This window comes from Epinephelus moara, chromosome 9 (genome assembly GCF_006386435.1).
Source record: "Epinephelus moara isolate mb chromosome 9, YSFRI_EMoa_1.0, whole genome shotgun sequence".
In the NCBI taxonomy this organism is placed as follows: domain Eukaryota; kingdom Metazoa; phylum Chordata; class Actinopteri; order Perciformes; family Serranidae; genus Epinephelus; species Epinephelus moara.
Genome location: NC_065514.1, coordinates 31,012,138 through 31,034,260, shown reverse-complemented (window position 1 = coordinate 31,034,260; position 22,123 = coordinate 31,012,138). Strand labels below are relative to the sequence as shown.

General features: G+C 40.1%; 1 protein-coding gene across 9 annotated transcripts in view; it reads right to left on the bottom strand.

The window, feature by feature from the left end:
• mast4 (microtubule associated serine/threonine kinase family member 4) overlaps positions 1-22,123 on the bottom strand; it is a 131,151-nt gene that overhangs the window by 47,153 nt on the left and 61,875 nt on the right. Inside the window, exons 1-2 of one of the 9 annotated variants that reach the window (XM_050053703.1) lie at positions 11,297-11,505; positions 8,282-8,362 (exon numbers count right to left, since the gene is read on the bottom strand). The exons of 7 other annotated variants lie outside the window; for them this stretch is intronic. In XM_050053703.1, coding sequence (XP_049909660.1) covers positions 8,282-8,362; positions 11,297-11,343 — 128 coding nt within the window. In that variant the 5' untranslated portion in view covers positions 11,344-11,505. Of the gene's footprint in view, positions 1-2,364; positions 2,839-8,281; positions 8,363-11,296; positions 11,506-22,123 lie in introns of those variants that run through there. One more of the 9 variants, XM_050053702.1, reaches the window with a different exon arrangement.

Here is a 22,123-nt window from a genome sequence, read left to right as displayed (position 1 = left end):
TTGTACCATTACAACCCCTATTACAGAGTGGAGAGCCTCTCATGGAGACACTGAAATGACTGCTTCTGGATTACTTTACAAAAAAACTGTCACAGGTTATGATGGCACACAGGCCATCTTCATCATGTCTGATGCTAAGCTGAGCTTTGGTGGAGGCACCTCAGTGGCCAGAAAGGCTAAGTTAGGAGGAAAAAAAACGTGTCGCTATAGTGAGGCTTTAAAGGAGGGATAAAGACGCCCTGGGCGAAGATGATAGGGAGAAAGTAGGCCAGTGTTGTATGCTGTACTGCAGATGTGTGAGATTCCTGGAACGGTTCCATAGGAGGGTTTACCAGTCTCGGTTATATGCAAAACCCTCAACCTCATGACACCATAGATGTATTACATGCCAAATCTCCACAGGCGTAGCTGTGACTAAAAATAATCTATAAAGGTGTTTATCAAAGTTAGAGAAACTTCAGATTTTATTGTAAAATATTTAAAAGTGCTCATTTTACCTTAAGTTTACATTTATTTCGTATTCTACGCTGACCTACTTTACTGTAACTCTTTATCATTACAAAGTAATCTGAATCTGTCAAAAACAATTTCTTCAATTTCAGTGTGCTTACTTATTTTGAGCTACGGGAGATGGCAAAAATAGATAAAAAGCCTTCGGTTTACTACAGTCTGAATCCAGATAAATCTGAAATGTCTGATCCTGACCCATGTCAACAAAAAGAAAAAGCCATGATTAATCTTTTTCACTTCTGTGAGTTTTGCTCCCTTGTCAGAGCTGTCAGGTGAGCTGACAAAGCGCAATGCCACATAAATCGCTGCTCCTCGCTGACAAACCCAAATTCAAAGTCAGACATATGACACACACAGCTCTATTAATAGTATTTAAAAACTTGCAGCTTGGGTAAAAGCAATGCAGCTTTTTTCCCTCCTAGCCACTGATGACTGATTTTCTACATCTGAGGATGTACAGTATTACATAGCTCCTCAGAGACTCAGCTTTGACAAATCTCGTTCTTTTTTTTTGTGAGTTTTTTTAAGTTTGCCAGAAGCTTATTTTTCACATAGAGTGTATAATATATCTAACTTAGTACCCAACTGTAATATGGTCAGTAGTTGCAGCAAAGTTCATAAATCCTGAGGTTCCTAAAATGATTACAGAAATACAGTTTACTGCATCTTCTTTTCTATTTTGACTTCATGAATACTGATGTGTCAGTGGCCTTATTACTCAGTCTACAGTTTCTTGTTTAGGTTAACAGCTGTGTCACATATCATGACCTTATGTTAAAATATTCAGATCATAACTAAAAGGAGGAGTGTTTAAAAAGGTCAGTATTGTAATGATATGGAAGACGTGTTTTATATTCAGAGCACCTAAAAGGGTAAAAGCCATTTCAGCTCGCTTAATTTCAGATTAGGGAATCACTGGTGATCTGTCACGAAACTTTCATTCTGTATAGCACCAGATTAATAATCAGTTCATCCTTACAGTCATTCATCAATTTATTCACAAACACAATGCAGAAAAACATGGCTAGGATCTCGGAGACTGTGCTTTAACAGCATCAAGCTTCAGTTTTCAATATGCATTAAATTTGACTGCAGTTTTCAAATGAAAAAAATATTTATGCGCTGATACAAGATGTCCAAAAAAGCCAGTATTCCATGTTAAGCCGTTTTGCACTATAAAATGGGTCAGGACAGGGATTAAAGATAAATATCTGTTATATGGGCTTCACCAAACCATATACAAATAACTGGGATCAAGTGGCTTAGCTATAAACCAGTGACTACACACTCTGAATCACATAAACCAATGAAGTGTTTTTTCGGTGACGTTAAGAAGTCAAATGAAATACACAGCATTTTATGAAGCACAACAATTTCTCAATACCTTGTTGTTTCTTAGTTGTGGATAGAAACTGTAACAGCACCACTAACAAAAACAATCCGTTACGGAAATTAAAAAACAAAAAACAATCTGCATTTCCACTTTCCAACTCTTAACTAATGGGAATGGCACATAGCAAAGTACACATCCTGTGTAAGGAACATGAGACTGCTTCAACGACAAACATTCAATTACCATTTGACTCACAAAGCAAGTAATACACAATAGGCTTGAAGGCAACACCCTGCTTCTTATTCATGCTGGCCTAGTAATACAGCTCCACTGACAGGCTGTAAATACAAGAAAACACACCTCTTGTCAATCAGTGTCAAGTTACCTGTTTGCCAGGACAATAAGCTTTTCACTCAGAAAAGACTGACTTTCGGTATCTGATTTGAAAAGACGCCTGTCCGTGAAGCAACATGTCACAGTGCAGAAAATACAGAAATAGTTCAAACTGTTTTAAAGGTTACCTCTTAGACCGACGCAGACGGGCTCCACTGAAGAAATGTGGCATATTAAAGTTGGACAGTACTGTCCACAGACTAGAATCTGACATCGTGTCCAAGTCATGCCAGAGAGGGAGATGTAAAGGAGGCTTTTGAAGACTTTGTGAGGAGATGCGACGGTTTTCAGGGTTCAGGAGGATGCGACCCCCAGCGCAGTCCTGACAAGTACTCCTGCAACAGCTCTCCTTAGGTCCAAACTTCCTCTGCACAGGCACATCTGCAGGCAGCTGCGGCATAAACACACTGGCAGAGAGGACACCTTGTCCTCCTCTGTCCTCAAATAAAAAGGTAATCCAGGGAGGATCCTGAAAGGCACACAGAGTGTGTGATCCAGGTCAGGTGGTGACAGCCTCCACTGTTGCAGCGATATGACACCTAACACCAGCTGACTTTTTGTTTTCTCTTCTCACTGCGACTGTGCTCCGTATCCCAAACACTCACCCTGCTCCCTTTGCTCAACATGCTTCATATCATGTAACAGGCATCTACCACTTCACATCCTGTGCAGGGGGGTTGTGAGACAGTGGGGTGCTGCATCATCAGCAGATGCTGCTGTGCACTTGCAGCTTTCACAAACTGGCACCCCTCCAAAAGTTCGGTGGGTCAGTGTATTAAGCAGGACCTATTTGAAATGGAAATGCTTTGCTTTTGCATGGATTTCTTCTGCTACTACATAAATTCTTCCCTCAGCTGTTCCCTGGATAGACAGACCTACCTCATTCATTTGATGGGAGCCTCACCTTAACTTTATCACCTTTGATCCTTGACTCATGTGTCCAGGTCTGCGGATAAGCAGCCTAACACAAATGACTACTGAAAACATGCGGAGCTGAAATTTAATCCTTGTTTACAATATCCAACTCAATCAAAAATACTGATTAACTAATTGCTTTCACTTAATGATAAAATGAACATTATAGAAAAGGAAAACTGGGCTGAGAGAGCTGTATTTGTGCATGAACACGCATGCATAACCCACATGAAAACTGGTGTTTTGTCAGCTCAGTGATGAATTTGACTTTGGAGTCCTGCATGTATGTGCGAGAGTTCAGAGTCAGCTGATCAGAGCAGCCTGCGGGGAGCAGACAGTATGCAGACAAAATTCCCTGAAGTGGCAGCCCTTGGCATGGAACAAAATCATATTCCAAACCAGATGAACCGTTACGGAGCCATCACAAAGAATCCAACCTCAGGGGAACCAAGCCATTGATTACTTATTTTCATTGACCAAAGGAGAGAGCAAAGTTCAGCCCTGCAGACAGACACCTGGCTGTGTTGTAACAACAGAACTCAAAAGCTGTGATAAGAGTGCTTCTGTTAGTGTGTGCAGAGTCTGACATCGCTTTAGTCACATGATTGATGAAGTATTGTATGCATGTTACTTTCACAATCCAGCTTCAAAACATTCATCTTGTCTTACTGAGCTTAACAGACATAGAAATAACCACTGACCTCATATGAGCAAGTAAAAACAAAGATAAATGCAGCTCATATTTAAGGATTGTCAATAATGTGGGCTAAGGTCTAATATTTATGGACCAGTGGATCAAGGCAATAATTACAATGTAATATTTAAATATACTAATAATGTAAATATACTAATCATGCATCTTGCATCCCAATAATTCTACAATGTTGCTTTGTCTTGGCAGGTCTAGCATGACACACCATGGCAAATACTACACCTTACTCATTGTTTGTTGTTCATGTTTGGGGACAATTTCTTAAAAACTGTATATTATTTTAAATTATAATGCATTGGACCAAAATACAGAAGCCAATACATGTTTTACACAGCTGTTAAGTAATTTTATTTTAGCAGTGACACTGACTTCTAAGCACAATTACACAAGAAATCTACATTACGTCCTAGGGGTGGTCATGTGACCCGTTTTCATATATTTACTGGGATAAAGATAAACACCACATGAGCACCTAGCACTAGCTCTTTTGTAATATGCAGGGCATTATGATGGCCTAAAATCAGCCTTCTTCACACTGACAGTGAACAGGAGAGCAAAAGAGGTGGATGAAAGACTGGTTAAAAGCTTCACTAAGGAAGTGCACAGTCAGACCTGAGGACCATCAGGATGCTGCAGATTAGTCCAATCACTTGCCAAGTGCGTTGCCTGGAAGGGGTTCAAAACTCAGGAAGGGAGACGGCGAGTGAAATGGACAAAGGAGAGACACTACCATGACTGGCACGTAACCACTGGTTCTACTTACACGTAATAAAGTGTTATCAGAAGCCATTTTGTCGGTATAAAGTCTTTGCATGTGTGTCCCTCAGAATGGCTCAGTCTGGCTCCCTACAGGCCAGTGTGACAGCCTTCACTCTAATTATGGCTCTGCTCTGTTTCTGTGTTCCACATAAGAAATGATGGTTCAGATGGCTCAAAGTCAAACTTGCACAGAGCAGCAGGAACAGGGAGGTCACTGGCTACACTGACATCACCAGCAGAAAAATTTGGGTTGCTGTCCCCTCACTATGAAATGACTTGTTTCTGGTTATCCTTGAAAATGAAAATAAACATAAAATAATCTTACAACAATGGCATTAGTATACAGTATTTTTATGCTCAGTGTTGATGTATTCTTGGCTGTATATCTAAAGAACTGTCAGTGTTTTTATATAATCAGAAAATACCCTACCACAATGAAACACAGGAGATACAAGTAATTAACACAGGCACCAATCTGTTATCATTCAGAAATCCTGGGAAAGGTCAGTATATTTTGTGAAATCCTTGTTTACTCTGAGAAGTGATATGAAAGCTGAAAATAACAGTTATTACTAACAATAAGTGGGTTTGCCTGGACATTTACTTGCTTTGTGAGAACAATTACAGCTGCCCTGTGGAGTTTTCTTGTAAATAGAATTTGTGTTTACATTTACTGTCAAAACATCCCCCTCCCCCACCCCTCCTTCACACCTTGCATTAAAATACATCTTGTATCCAGATTATATCTAGATATAATTCAACCTGATTACATTTACAACTGGTATCAATACGTGTCTGTATTGACCACAGTGAGATCCGATTGAGATGTGATGGCTCTGTCCTGCTCAAATGTTTACTATCGTTGGATCAAAATGAACACACACACACACACACACACACACACACACACACACACACACACACACACACCATGATACGAGGTGTATGGTCAGTATCATTTAAGGTCACATTTAACATTTAAACCAACTTTAGCCAGTCTGTCAAAACACCCACTGATGCAGAAAGAAAAAGTTCAACCTGGCTTAACATTTACAGCAACACAGTCCCACCCAGTGAGCTTCTCGTGTTGGCCGATCAAAGACATTCAAGCACATATTCCTGATGGATTACTTTATAATGTGAACCATTTTTTTGACTGCTGCCTCACAGTTCGTGCGCCGAAAGATGATATGATTGTCACCGTGATGACTTTCCAGTGTTGCAAAAGCCTGTGGCAAGAGTATTTCAACCTGCTGAGTTTTGGACGTCTTATAAATCTTAAAACTCATGGATCTGTTACTCAAACTGAACCTGTTGAATCTGATTTCTTTCTAAAGGTAGGACTGGGCTATATGGATAAAACAAATATCACAATATTTCAACCAAATAACTCAACCCTGATATTGCAGTGATATTGTAGGATTGATTATTAATGCTTTCACAAAATATTTATACAATGAGATCAGTAATGTGAAAATAATGTGGGTAAAACAAATAATAGAACAGCTTGAACAGCTGAGTAGGTTCAGAAAATTACATCACTTTAATGCAATCTAGCCTTTAAAACCAGGAAAGACAACACTTTTATAAAGATATCCAAAATCTAAGACAAGTATCTTATCCCAATATCAACATAATATCTGTGTACTACTCAGCCCTATCTGAATGGTACCTGAAAAAACATCGCCCAATCACCAAACCCCTGCTTTTCTTATTAACACCGGACCATCTTCCATCTGAACACCCACTAAGGTCGGCTACTACATTGGCTTGGGGGTCTCACTATGGCTACAACTGAAAAATTCAAGAGTAATAGGCTCTTTATCTGCAGACATTAAAAAAAACCTGAAACAAGATAATGCAACCCATTGCAAATCCCAACTTTAGAGTTGAATCAAAACAAGGAGACAGTCCATGTTCACCTGTGAACATCAAGGCTCACAAATGTACCTGATTTAAACACTTGATTGGATAAAATCTATGCCACTGGGATGTTACACTACTGCAAAGTCACACTAACTTTGCCACCAACTTCTTTATGGAACATCTGTCAGTCACTAACACCCTTTCTCTCATATGTCACGTAGGTAAGATTGGTACAAACATGCTGCTATATAATGGTGCCGTAGATGTAGATGGTGCTACACTGGTATATCAATGGTGGAGGATTATGTCTTCTACTGCATCATTCTTTAAACATCTCATCTGAGATCATGACACAGATCACTGCAACACCAAACCCTGTGCATAGGTACGTGATGGAATAAAAACTGAAACTGTCAAATAGAAAAGAAAAAAAACAGCCAGTAAAAAACATCTTCACATTCTTCTATGGAGCTGACTCACTTAAATGCCTGCTGCACTTGACTCTCTATGAAAGCTGAGCAGAAGAAGAGGAGATCAGAGGTGACATGGGTGGGTGTTTCATGCTATTCATTGATACAGAAAATCTTCAATATTGAGCTTTTTGAATGAGATGAAGAAAAAAAAAGAATTCCAAGTTTAATTCCAACTATTTCTCTTGACAACATCTGCATCAGAAGCAGCTCAAATAGAGCCAACAAAACCTGACAGAAAGCACAGACTGAGACCCTCTTTTTTTACGAGTAAGACAAAGAGATACCTCTTATGCAGTGAGCCTCCTTTTTCAAAAGTCCTGTTTCTTAAGCAATTAAGTTCTAATTGGACTGTGTTTCAGAGAAGCTGCTGCAGAGGGCTAAGTTCCTTAAAACCGAAGCTTACCATGAAGTTGGATAAACAGTAGAAACAGTAAACCATCCACCTTTAAATACAACTACTGCTACTTGCTCTCATAGACTATATTTGTGTGCAATCAACATCTGTCAGCAGACAGAGACAAAGCAGACAATACTCTAATTCATCACATCATCGAAAGGCTCCGAGGCCACCTTTTTATCCATTTATCCAACCGAGCAGTAATTCGTAAACACCAGTTAAGCAACACAGAGCCACAACAAGATGGCTTCAACCTTTATGACCTATTTAAAAGTCAAACCCCAAATGAGGCTCATCCATGCAAAAAAAAACAAAAAAAAAAACAGAGCATCTTGGCGGGTGAAATGAGGAGTTCGTGGAGAGGGCATGCTATCTCAGACATCACTGAAGCACATTTACCCCCCAAAGAAATAATCTTTTCAGTGACACGAGGATAAAAGTCTTGATGTTCATAAAATAATCTGAAGCTCTACTCAGAACGCAGATTTTTAAACACTAATATCGAGAGATATACGCAGTAAGCTTGGATAGGAAACCATTACTGAGAAATCTAAAACTAGCTTTTACCATTTTCAATACTCTTCACTCCTAAATGAATCAATCCAGTTGGGGTTCAGACAGATTGAGACCATTCTTCACTTTGATGTATTGCAAATGCCACAAATCCTACTTAGCACATGAAAGAGGAGCATAAACCTCAGAACAGAGAGGGGCAAGATGGGGGAAGGGGGGGGACACACTATCAACATTATATAAGCACTGAGTTCTCCTCTTTCAATGTCATTGCAATGGCAGATGATTTTAGGAGGGCAAACTGAATACCCAGTTCCAGCCTTGTGATGCGTGATGACAAGACTGACTCAAACATGCACTAAAAGACCTTTCAGTAACAACACAGGCATGGTTGAAGAGCTCTTGCTTACCTCCAAAAATGAAAAGCGTGCAGTGGGCTGCACGGGCTGCAGGGGCTAGTGGGAGTGGGGCTCAAGCTTCGGGGAGTGAGGCTGTAAGTTAAATGGAGTGTAGTGAATAGTTGTCTTTTATCACACACAGGACAAAACCCCCCCACTGCTCTGACACGTGCTCAGATGACGGCAGAAGCATTATGAGGAGTAATGGTCCCTGTCAGATGAACCCAAATCTTGTTTAAAAGAGCAGGTTCCCAAGGCATTTGTCTGGTTCTGCAATGTTTAGTTGACATTGGGAACGTCTCTCCCCATAGGCTGTTTCAATTCAGACTAGAAAAAACAAAAAACAGGCACGCAGGCTAAAAGGCTACAGATTAAAGAGAGGTTACAGATTTGACATTATTTACAAAAAAGGAGGTTACAAATAGCTTATCATCTCCTAGGGCTGGGCGGTATACCGGTTTGTACCGAAGACCGGTATTTATTTTCGTTATGATATGAATTTTTCATATACCGCAATACCAGTGAATAGCCCAAACAACGTCCGGAACGTGCGTGGCGGGAAAGTGCTTCAGCGGGGACCCATTTCACCGCTGCACACCACAGGCACGCTTGTCAGCGGGGACCCATTTCACCGCTGCACACCACAGGCACGCTTGAGCGGGTGAGAGTGAGAGCATAAAAAAGTTTAGAGACGAGAATGGCTGCCGGAGAGAGTCATAAAAGCGAAGCAACTGTACACGATGACCCAGAAGAACTCATACCAAAAAGAGCAGTGTTTCCCCTATATGCAACTAGCAGCGGCGCACCGCCGTTTACAATTCTCCTCTGCCCTCTGTATCGCGCACGGCGGAGTTTCGCCCCGATGCACGCACGCACACACACACACACACAGACAAAGTGTACACACAGGTGAGCACACTAGAGCACGGCTCGGGCCGCGTTTTCCTGACCGAAGACGACCCGTCCAGAGTCCGAGACAGTTACGGCCAGGCTCCACCGGGCACGTCAGCGGCGCGACACGTCTGCAGCGCGAGTCCCGTAGCAGCTCGCCCCCCTGTTAATCAGCTGCTCCACCGGCAACGGGACAACCCCAGTCTGTTGCGCTACAACTCTATTTTACGCGGCTCTTCTATTTTTGTCGCGCTACGCTCCCCTACGCGACCCTCCAGCAGATAAAAACTACATGAAATAGTGTGCTAAACGAGCACAATGTGTTTTTAAATGAATAAACCATTATCAGAGGTGATATGTGATGACTTTTTTTTTCATGCATTTACCCATGTTTATCCGTGACATTGTGTAAATGTCTGTGGCGGACATTTGAAAGCGAGTAGATGACAAACAGTACAGTAAACTTGTAGATAACTCAAATATATGTAATAACTTAGGTGGGAAATGCTTTAACATTTCATGCAGCCTCTCGGCTCGGCAAACGGTAAACAACCCCGCTGGCTTCTCTATGTGTTGCTTCTGTACGCAGTCAGTGGAGCCCAAATGAATGGAGCGGAGCGTGTGTTGTGTTCAGGCGTTGTCAGGTAAATAACAAATTCCGGCACTTGAATAGGCCATAGCACAACACCGCAGCATGTCAAGTTGGCCGAACCTGAGCAAAATACCGTGAAATACCGTGAAACCGATATGATTTTTCTTAAAACCGTGATATCAAAATTTTGTCATACCGCCCAGGCCTATTATCTCCTGTGCTTTAATTCATACAGGAGGATTTCACTTTACCTGTGATGCAATGGACTGAGCCCTTTTTAAACTGAACGATGGCACTGCAGAGCATTAGGTCACACAGAGGTGAGTAACTTTTACTGCAGTGGCAGTCCAGAAACACAATTTTTAAAGGATGGGTCTGGTCATTTTTCTGTAGTCTCATCAAATTCCACAAAAAGAACAAAGCCAGCTTGTGTGTGCAGCTTGATATATCCTCCTCCTCCTTGCCATCAAGCTCCAGTGTTGTCAAAAACTATCAAAAACACAACAATGAGCTACACTGTTGCAATGGCTGACATGTTCTGTCATTAAGATGGATATGGGCACTGTAGTTTATTTGAACTCAATACCACATCCAGATGCAGTTGACACTCACAAACACATTAAATGTATTAATCCACTGATAAAAATAATGCAACATTTGTTTGTTGTTTGAGTAATGTTACAGTGGCCTGCTGTTTGTAGGAAATTATTTAGCCTTTGGTAAAAGTGAAAGTGTACACTCGTGACCCATTTTTCAAGAATTATGTCTTGAGTGGGAACCAATGTTCCTGGTGTGTGAGATCCAGACAAGCTTTCAAAGTCTGAAAGTGCTGACAAACAGACTAACACATTGCTGGTTTTGGTCTTTTCATGGGATTTGTTGACAGAAAGAAAAATACAGAATATATCTATGTAAAAAACCTACACAGAAATAATGGCTTTAAAGCAAATCTAACACGGTCACTCATTCGTCCAATTGTGCCCCCTTAATTGCATGTTTTAAAGCCTTCAATGGAGGGAACCATAACAAATACCTTGTTGACCTAAATAAAAAAATGATCAAGTCAAACAAATGACTGTGGCTTTGCTAAAAAGGGAAACCTTCCGTGTACTGTAAACACACAGCAATTCACTGCTTTCCACAATATTGATCACATCCAGCAAACACTGCCACTCATCATAGGTGTGTTATGAATATGCGTGTGTTTCCTGTGTGTGCACTGTGTGAATATAAGTGTGTCACGCCAGCGAAGAAAGCATGTTGCGGCACTCCTTTAGCATGACATGTTATCTGTCTGTCTATCACACATGTGCATGAAAACATAAATGCGTGAACACACACAGACACACAGTCACAAGTAAGCCTCTGTTGCCTTGCTGTGAAGGATTTGACATTAGACTTCCTGCTGCAAATGTTGCTGCTGCTAATGCTAACGATGCACAAGCAACAGTGAAAGACAGCAACAAATATGACACAGAGACAGATGAAGCTACACACTGCAGCAGAGCTGCCTCCCCGGTAGGATAACGGAGGAAAATACTCACTCTAGCGTCAGCCCTGGAATTCTCAGCCTCTCCCGCTGGGCTTTCATGGCTGAACTGTGCTCGTTTGCTCTATTGTGGTCATGATATGCATTCACACTGCCTGCTTGCCTCCCGCCCCCCCTGCACTGACAAAGAGCCAAACCCAGCCACCACAGTGCGATGAGACGGATTGGTTTTCTCTCCCCCCACAAAAAGGGAGGGGGTAAAAAAAGGGGGGCTAGGGTTCTTGTTTTGGTCTTTCCACTTCCCACCTTGAAGCTGTCAAATAAGACTCTCAGCTGCCTGCGGAGGGCATGGAGGCAGGACAATACCCCTTCTCCCCTCCCCTAATACACGCCCCCTGCTCCATCACAAACGCATGCACATTTATGCCCCCCCCCCCACCACAATTCCTCCACCAACTGGTGACTTGCTACATAGCAGCAATGAATGCAATACATTAAATCTACATTTTGTCTGCACCTCCAACACGCAGTCACCTTGACTGATGCTAACACAAGGCACGCACCACACAGATGCAATGTCACCACAACCGTGGGGGATGATGTCATCATCGCAAGAAAAACATAATGCACCAGTACCTGCCAGTCCACGTCAGTCAGAGTACAGCAAGCCAGAATGAACTCACACCTGACTTCAAGTCTGTTGTATAACATAAATCATGCAAATAAAGAAGCAGAGCATCTTGCAGTGGTATTTGTTTATAACATCTAACCTTGCAGGCAAATTGAAGAATGAATTGAGTATTTGTGCTTGACTTAGAGAGGCATTTGAGTGTTGGGTGTGGTTGTGGAGTCAGAGACAGAAAGAAATAAAGCATGATGACGCAGCAAAGTGTTCGAGCCCCTGCAGGGATTTAAAAGATGCCAGAGGATACGGTTTATCACTAGTAAAATCACCCATGATGCACTTAACCCACATTTATTGTTGCAGACTCTCCATTTCCAAACCATCAAGATCACAATAAGTCAAAATGAGTCAATGACTCACTGGCAGGAAACTGTCCAAGGATAAACTAATGAATGACAGAAGAGGGGGCTTGGTTAGACAATTTGACAACACACTGTAAAAAAAACACACTACTTTAAACGTGTAGTGTTCACAATGAATCAGCTACATTAACAGCTGTATAATGATGCTTTTGTTTAACCTGGAATGATGGGAAAAGTATAGGCACTCAGCTGTTGCCTCGCTCACTCACTCATCCAGTACACCAATGAATTCTTTATTACTATGAGCATGTTTGAAGAGCAAAGAGCCACTGCAGATGACACCAAACACTGCATTAACCACAGAACTAGTAGATGAGGTAGGCAGGAACTGGAGCGTAAGGAGATTGCAGAGCTGTACCCAGAGTAAAGCAGGTCAAGAGTCGGCTACAAACTTCCGAGTACACAATATTACCCCCCTATGCTGACCTGTAATTTTCTGGCATTTTGACGCAGGTATCTTTTTTTAATCTTTCATATTTTTAATCTGATACAATTTCCATCTTGCCCCGTGATTCAATAAGATGACCATTGTTCATGGACTTTTATATTAGAATTTTGATTTATTTTTCTGCATTCAAACAATCGAAGCAAGCCTAGTGAAATCATGCAGCGTAAAGAGCCTGTATGTGGCAGAAAGTGAAAGCTCTGACCCATGACTTCCTGTCAGTAAATGATAGGTTGATTTTTTTTTTCTTTCTTCTGAAAGTCAATGAGACGAAACTCCAGTATTTTCAGGGTGCTGGGGAAATAACCTCTGACCTATAATACATCTTGGAATATGCAGTGAAGTGAAGCGAAGTCACAAAAGACATATTGTATGAATACAATCAAATAACAACGGCACATCCATATTTTGCATGTAGAAGTTTATGTAGATTCAGGCAGCTTGTTAAAGTCAACTTGTTAGGCATAATAAAACAAGGAAATTCACAAAACAATTCAAGAGTAGAGAACTTCTACAATTTGGACAAATGCGTAGCCTATTGACAAAACTTTCTGGATCGTCAGCCATGCGGGTAAAAAACACAGACACCATTCAGTACGAATCACATCTGTCTGTAAAGTCAACCATGCTTATTACGACATCAACACTTATCTCTTACCATCAGGTCACCAGAATAAAATCCATTTAAAACACCTTCAAAAATCATGAACTCCAACTGCCATTAACACTAAAACTTCTTACTCGTCTGTATGCCTTCTGTGTGTTTTTAAATATCATGTGCCAAATTTCCACCGCTTGATGACTGACAGTTACAGAAGCTCCATGCAATATTCAGAGCATATTTATGATTCAGAGGTTGTCTGCACACTGTTCTCAAGATGGAGATGGCCAAAGCACCGGCTAGCAGCTAACGGTGCTAAGAGTGCCAACAGTGCTAACAACTGCAACAGTGCTAACATTGATAACTAGGGAGAAGTGGAGGATGGGCACTCTGCTTCCATCACAACACCGTCCCATTATCAGCGGTAACCGCTGTATGAGCACAGTGCAGAGCGGCAGTGATTAGCTAGCCAGTTGTGATACGCGGGTTTTAAACTCGTCCCTAGCCAGCCTTTTATGAGAGCCAATTCCCCCTTATCTACAAACATATGTGTTAATGAGTGACCCGAAACCAACCCATAAACCTACAAACTGGAGCTCAAAGCGCCTGATAATGACCATCATTAATAACAACCTACTTGCTGTTGGCTCTATTGTATGTCATCTCCAGGGATTATCACAATATAAAACGTGCTTTTTCTGTTTATAAAGTACAAATGTAGAAAGACAGCAAGTAGTCACCCATCTTTTAAGTGTTTACATCTTAAGTAAAATTTCTAGAGCACAACTGATATCGGCGGCACGGTGGTGCAGTGGTTAGCATTGTTGTCTCACAGCGAGAGGGTTCCTGTTTCGAATCCAGGGTGTGGGAAGTGTGCGGAGTTTGCATGTTCTCCCCGTATCAGCGTGGGCTTTCTCCGGGTACTGCAGCTTCCTCCCACAGTCCAAAGACATGCGGGTTAGGTTAATTGGTGACTCTAAATTGACCGTAGGTGTGAATGTAAGCATGAATGGTTGTCTGTCTCTATGTGTCAGCCCTGCGATAGTCTGGTGACCTGTCCAGGGTGTACCCCACCTCTCACCCAATGTCAGCTGGGATAGGCTCCAGCCCCCCCGCGACCCCAAACAGGGATAAGCTACGGAAATGAATGAACAACTGACAGCCTACATGGTTTGTTTCTATGAGTGCACAGCCGATCGGTAGAGTGGTTTGTTTACATGACATTACAGATGTACATACTTAAGGGATTCAGTGAACACTGTAAGGACACGGTGTTAGGCCTACATGTTCTCAGAGGGAAATATTTTTACCAAACATTATGACCAAACAAACAAATATGTCGTACTTAAACAGACGGATAATGTAAAGCCTGAGAGCAGCAGTGCTGATGTTAAAGCTGCCTGCTGTGCGAGCGAGAGGGGCAGAGAGAGGGTAAGAGTAGGATGAAGATGAGCGAATGCACAATGTTTCTGTAGGATATTAATAACTGACTCGAAACACTGTTTTGTCACTTAATGACCAGCCCACCCAAAACCTGCAATATTTTCTCACGAGCTTACCCGAACCAGGTCGACATGTGCATCACTACAAGTCATTCAGATTCACACATGGGACTCACACTCACTAAAATGCATGTGTGGCCAGCATGGCTACCACAAAAACAAGCAGAGAAGCTCAGATACAACAAACACAGAGGTAGTGTGACTAGCCAACAGTTCCTGCATGGTATACCTTTAATGTTTGTGACCACAAAGCAGATATATGAGAAAAACTAGTTTGGCCTCACAATTGCTTTTATGACATTTTGGGAAATATGTTTTTAATTTTTTTCTTAGATGAGAAGATCAACACCACTCTCATGTCTGTACGTTAATATTAAGCTACAGCTAACAGCTGGCTAGCTTAGCTTAGCATTTAGATCGGAAAAAGGGGTAAACAATTGGACTGGCTCTTTCCAAAGATAACAAAATCTGCCTTTCAGCATCTCTGAAGCTCTCTAATTAACACATACAGAAAACACTACAGAAAACTCATCTCACAATTAGGAGTCACTTAGTGCCTGCTTTGCAGTCCAGCCAAAAACAACATTTTTTTAAGATGTATAAATCCAAGAACATCACCTGCTTCAGTTCAAAAGGTTAAATCAGTAAGACCAGCACACATGATACATCAGCTGTGTGCGGTGCAGGTGCTGAGTGCACATTTATATCATTTCCTACCTACACTGGAATTAGACAACAAAACACTGTGCAAAATGTATCCAACACCAATAAATATAATAAAACAGAGAAAGATAAATAAATATGCATTTCATTTTGCTCAACTGATTTCATTTTTGAAAAACCTTTTTTTTTTGCGCTGGTAATTTGTGTTTTTTTTGTAGATGACTCACCAAGGTCTTCATAATAATGTATGACTGCTACTGTACCCGTGTGTGAAAAACTTTCACTGACTCACAGCACAGTGTGCAGAGGAGCTTCTATTGTTCAGCTTGAATTCATCTGAAATCAGTTCTACCTCAATGCCAGTGAAGGAGACCCACATCAGTCTCTCAGCAACTGCATGCTGACTGCTTTTTAGTTACACAGAAAGTGGTGGAGAAAGCCAGTCATTTGCACAACACTATACACTTTACTCATACATGTCCCTTGGTTTACAATTAGTATCATATACACCTTATTTACACCTATTAATTAACGCCACAGCTCTTGTCTAAAGCTGCTGCAATTTCTTGCAACTTCTTGCAGCCACAATTTTAAAGTGAGGTCATACTCATGGAGCACTCACATTGTTGGTGTTTATTAGAAAAAAGGATTCTCATTATGAAAGTACACACTGTATAAGATGTTGAGGCAACTTTTGCAAACAACAATGTAAAAATGTGGATAAACAATACTTGTGATAACTGGTACAAAAACTGCCTGGAGAGATGCAGTGGACATTTTCTGTTCATTGTGAAGCAGCCTTTTATTGAACAGTTTGTAACTACAGGTGCTAAACCAGTTTGTTTTGTCAAAATCTCAAAAGTTTTGACTGACTTTTTCTTTTAGAAAATAAAAATATTACTTTTTTACAGGGCATCTATATGTCAATACAATAACATGTTATTATGTGTTAAGTCAGTGTTTTGCAGGTCACAAGTAATACCCCCTTTCCACCAATAATATATAAATCTACAAAGTTAATGAATTCTTCTTTTAATTGTACTTCTTTGTTAAAACAAGTTTGTTCAAACAAGTGCCACTAAACTCAAACATAAAAAGTAGTGCTGACATGGCACTTTCATAGCATAAAGTACTATTAACTAATAGTCAACCACAACAGATTAATTTTGTGTGTTTTTGTCCTGTCTTGTTGTAATTTAATCTTCTCAGACTAGAAAAATTGACTTGGGGAAGGTATCAAGTATTTCAAGTCAAAAGAACCAAGCTAAGGTCAAAAGATTCAAGCCAAGGTGAAGCCACAAGTCACTGGTGTTAAAGTCCAAGTCGAGTTGCAAGTCTTTTTTTGATTTTATCAATTTGAGTCCAATGTCATCAAATTTGTGACTTGAGTCTGACTCGAGTCCAAATCATGTCACTTGACTCCACACCTCTAGCATTGCCTTTTAAACATCTCAGCTCACAAAAATAGTAGTCAAATGTTGTCTCTGTCTTTGTCATCTTAAAACCTGCTATTAATTATGAATTATATTCTTCCTTCATAGTGTCACTGCCATCCAGCAGACAATGACAGAATTGTGGCCAGCAATGCCGAATAAGCATTATTGAAACATTAGATTTAACTTGCAGTAATTTAAAGTATTTTTTTGGCCACTTGCGTAGAGTGCAAAAAGCTTTAAACACAACACTGAGTATTGATTATCACATTAGAAAGTTGACATGATTGAAAAAAGGGCCTACTTATTCTTCAAACTGATATGCACCAACATTAGCATCCATTTAGAGTCGTGTTTGTCATCTTGTTTGGACACTCAGCAGCGAGACAGAACCAACAACAAAATGTGGGCTGCAGAACCAAAACAATGAAGTGAGAGACGGAGAAAAGATCTGAGCAAAAAGGATCCAGAGATAATTCTCTTATACAGTAGGTGACAATATTCGCTTTGAACATAGCCATTTAGTCCATTATTAATATAAAGATTCTGATTAGTGCAGGATTCAATTTTAAATTCATGACTCGCCACATTGGCTGCTATTCAGCCTTTGCCAAATGTGACAATTGAGCACCACTGAGCCTGTGCTTTACTTTAATGCATAAAACATTATGTGCACCAGTTTTTAACAGAGAAATTCAAAATAACTAATGCTGTTGCTAAACTCAAAATCAGAAAATTCTACCACAAGTGATACTTCTATTCATTCTGTATTACCAGACAAATTAACATTACATTTATTCATTTGGCAGATGTTTTTATTCAAAGCTATGTACAAATAAGGTACTTGCCAATCCTTAACAAAAACAAAAACATATGCTGTCAAATGTGTGCCAGAACCAGGATATATTTCATACCCAAAAAAGGAAATACTGTGTATATAAAAATGTCCAGGAGGACTACAACTGTAATACTACTCATAAATCTCAGTAAATGGCTAAACTCTGCCAGAAACTTTATTTGCAGTGATCACCTTCATGAAATATAGCTGACAACATCTGTTGAATTGAATGTCACCATAAAAACAGTACGTAACAGAATCTTCAGTCAACAAATTCTCTTTGATATCCTGTTGCATGGAAAAAGCAGCTGATGAAGTTGGGCAGCGCAACAGCTTGGTCCTGCAGAGCTGACACTACAACAGGTTGTGTTTTTGTGCTGAGAAATAGAAATATAGAATCTAACAAAGATGGTTAACAAATCTAGTGAGTGTGCTTTAAGTTGCCAACACGTACAAATGATTTATTTTATGTTGTTTCATTGGACCCAGCAAAAGACTCCCAGTTATTAAGGTCAGCCTATAAATAGGTTTCAGTCATCACACAACTAAAATGACTCATGTTGAAAAGAACTTCAGAAATGACGTAAGATCAAATGCATCACTCTTATGGCTGTGGGAAAGAAATTACAACAAAAAAAGATGGAAAAAGTTTGTGGAAAAGGCTAAACTTAGTAATTATCTCCCATGTTGACATCAGCCAGCATGTTAATGACTTCAAATGTTCAGTAGATGGCTCTCTGCGACAGGAAAACTTCTGTGAGATTTCACTGCTCTGTATTTCATAAACACTGCCTACACAGTTGCAGAGTTTGAAGAGTTAAGTTCCTTTGCTGTGTGCTTTTTGTGATTAGAAGATAAATATATGTTGAGACTGAACCAACTATACCTTATTCTCTACTCAGCTCTTCATCTGTCACATCAACACCCTGCCTAACACACTGACATCAAGCACATAAACAGATTACAGCTACAACACCAATCAAGAGAAGCAAATATATCTATCTTACAAAATATGGGTTACTTTATGCGCACTTCATTGTCAAGACCAACATCTATTAGCCACTTAAATTAACTGCAGCTCTGATTAATTTGAAGCAGTTATATCAACTTTGTCATATCCAAACACCATTACTATGGTTACCAAGGTCACAAGAGGCTTCAGCGCTCTAAATATAAACCGGTGCAGTTGGTGATCTCACAGCAGCCTGTTAGTAATGGCTCACCTCCATTACAGTAGGTGCCCCCTCTGGTGAGGTGCCAGTGAGAGCAGCAAGGTGTCATGAGTAAATCTTTCTCTTCCACTATGAAATATATCAAACTAAGCCAAAATCAATGTCCGGTAAGTCTATTATGCCTTTACCTGGCTGTAAAACTGTATCTCATGTGGCATATCAACAGTCAAAGTATCATCTTTAATAATCCACTAAACAGACCAACCAGCCTAAAGGCAGTTCAAGTCACTGTAACATCCTCTCTTTCTCATGACAAAACAGACCATTATTACAAAACAAAGTAATGAATTGTGTATTTCACCAAATCACTTTTTGATCCTGAGAGCAACTAACTAATTCAAATGTAAAGTAGATTATATTTATTAAGCAATTTTTGAAAAATGGAAATTATTCTGTGCTCTAACACTCAACCATTGTATAAGAAACATCTTAGGGTGACTCCTAATAGAAGTGTGGAAAAACATTTCCTGAGAAACCAATAAATGCATTCATTGGAAAACAGCTAATACACTGTATCCTACACCAACCCCAAACAAGTGAAAGCTGGAAAAATATCCTGAACATGTTCTGTCCTAAATTTTGGAGAGAATTATTTGAATAACTTGAGAGAGTACTGGGTTTAAAGCTCCCTGGAGACCCGCTGTTCATCATTCTTGGGGTATTTCCAGAGAAAATGAGAAATATACAGTATTTATGGCACATACTGCAGGCGGCTGCCAAAAAAGCCAACCTCCAACCCATGGCAGGTGGCAATCAGTAATTAAAGGAATCTACTTGATGGAAGAACCAACTTTCATGTTGAGATTAGAGAATGTACAATTCACAGAGAGACGGTCACTGTTTTGACACTGAAACTTCAAACATAGTATGTATATTTAGTAAAGGCCATTTAAGAACTGCATACTAAACTAAATTGCATTTTGCTCACTAGGAAGCTAATTAACATCAGTTTAAGGCTTGCTTGCTGACACTCACTGACCACAGAGTACACTGATCAATAGAATGTGACCAAACAACTGCAGAATATGTGAAATAAAAACAACAAGAAGCTTTTCGTGTCACATAAGTGCCATTCATGTTAGTTATGTATCTATTTTAAGGGATCTCTCTACAATGTGCTTATAATGCAGGTTAGACTGAGTCGCCAAAATATAACTAATAATTTATGAGTTGGCTGACAATCATCGCAGCTGACTTTAGGCCAAGAACATTTACATAGTTAAATATGATCAGTTGATACCTGTCATCTGAAGAGCCCAATCATGATCATCAGTCCACATTTGTCATTTCTGAATCTAAATTTTATTGAAGCTTCTCTCCTCTTGTTTCAGCAAACACACACTGAGCCACATTATTGTCTGGGTTAAAGCGGCATATCAAAGTAAAAGATGTTATCTAAACTGTTTCTGATATGGATAGGGTTCCAATAGATATAACTATGAATATTAATTTGATAATTTTATGTGACTTTTGTAATTTGATTCATGAACAGCGTACAGCTGAGATAAAATGTTTAAAAAGCCAGAACTTTTAACTCAACACAAACTTTTGATACAATACGAATTGATACAAATATGATTGTAGCTCATTTGTAGGGGTGTAACGGTACACAGAAGGTACTGTTTGATGCGAGGTGGGTACAGCGGGCTAAAAATAAATGCATAAGAACAAGTTTGTTTTCATTTATTTTGAAGAGACAGTGTGTCAAAGTGTCGAAGACAGACAAAATCCTCCTGACTAAGAGCATTTTACTCACTGGCAACTTTGGTAAGCTATTTTCATTATAAAACATATCAATCATTTTGAACACTTCTGCATTACACTGAATGAACACTAAAAAACACTTTTCCTAAAAGCAACAGGTCACAACAGGCTATAAAATTGAAAAGCATCTCTAATGCTATGAAATTGAAAATATAAAATAAAACTTGTGCATGAGGAAGAGTGTTACAATTAGCTCCACTTTGGCTATATGCCAATGTAAATGCCATTTGCTCCAGTAATTGTTTTACTCTGTTCTGCTGTTGCATCTAAAGGCTTCTTCAAAGCAGTGGGGGTAAGGAGTTGGGCTCTAGTTTAAATTTTTTCCCGTCCCAGTGGTTAGCACATCTAGGTGATGCCATTAAAAGTGTGTTAGCATGTTGGATGTGTTCTCATTCACATACCCTATATTGATGTTGTAGTTAACCCATAGATGGGTCTTTAGGTTTCATTTATAACCATTGTTACGCACAAATATGTTCAAAGAGGTGTACGCCACTTCCCACACGAAAGCTGTGATCTATAAAAACAAACTTGGGAGAATGTGCACACCTGTATGAAAAGTATGACCCATTTCGGTTATGCAGATGGTGAGGTGGGGAACCAAAGCCAGATTGAGAATCATTATACGTACGATGTCTCTAGCACATGAAATTTCACTGTGCTTGTGAGCCATAACTTTTCCATAAGCATTTTTCAGTTGTAAGAATGACAAGCCAACTCAAATCTCACATTGACTTTAGTACAGTATTTCATCAGCTATGATCTACCATCACATTCCCACCTCCACAGCACAGGAGATGAGGGCCGAACTGTATGCTGCTGACACTCAGCTGTGGTCGGCTGTGGAGTGCACATCACGTAGCATTAAATAACTGCAAAACAGAGCGTCAACAGTTTTCAATAATACCTTCCAATACTGTAAATATATATCACCAAGTACAATTTTAGTTTGCATATTGTTTTTGTGTGTAAAATCACTGCAGTGAACACGACTGTGCTGTAATTGGAGATGCTGTGGTGGCTGCCACACACACTCTGCCCTCTCCAGTCACCTTATGAATGTCTTCACCACCTGCACATATGAACTGTGTAAATTAGCACATTTTGGAAACAAAGCCAGGGACAGCTCTCACACAATATAAGACACAATATTGTCACTATTAGTGTCCTAATCATAATGCAAGCCAGGTTTGCCATAACAAACTGAAATTAATAAACTGTGTTCACCCATCAAACTTTCATCTTGAAATGATATCACAGGCTGGGGAATACCACTGATTGTCAGGATCATTTTGGCAAGGTGTGAAGCAATCAGTCTGATTGCTGTCAACATATAAATACTGCGGTGACACTCGGT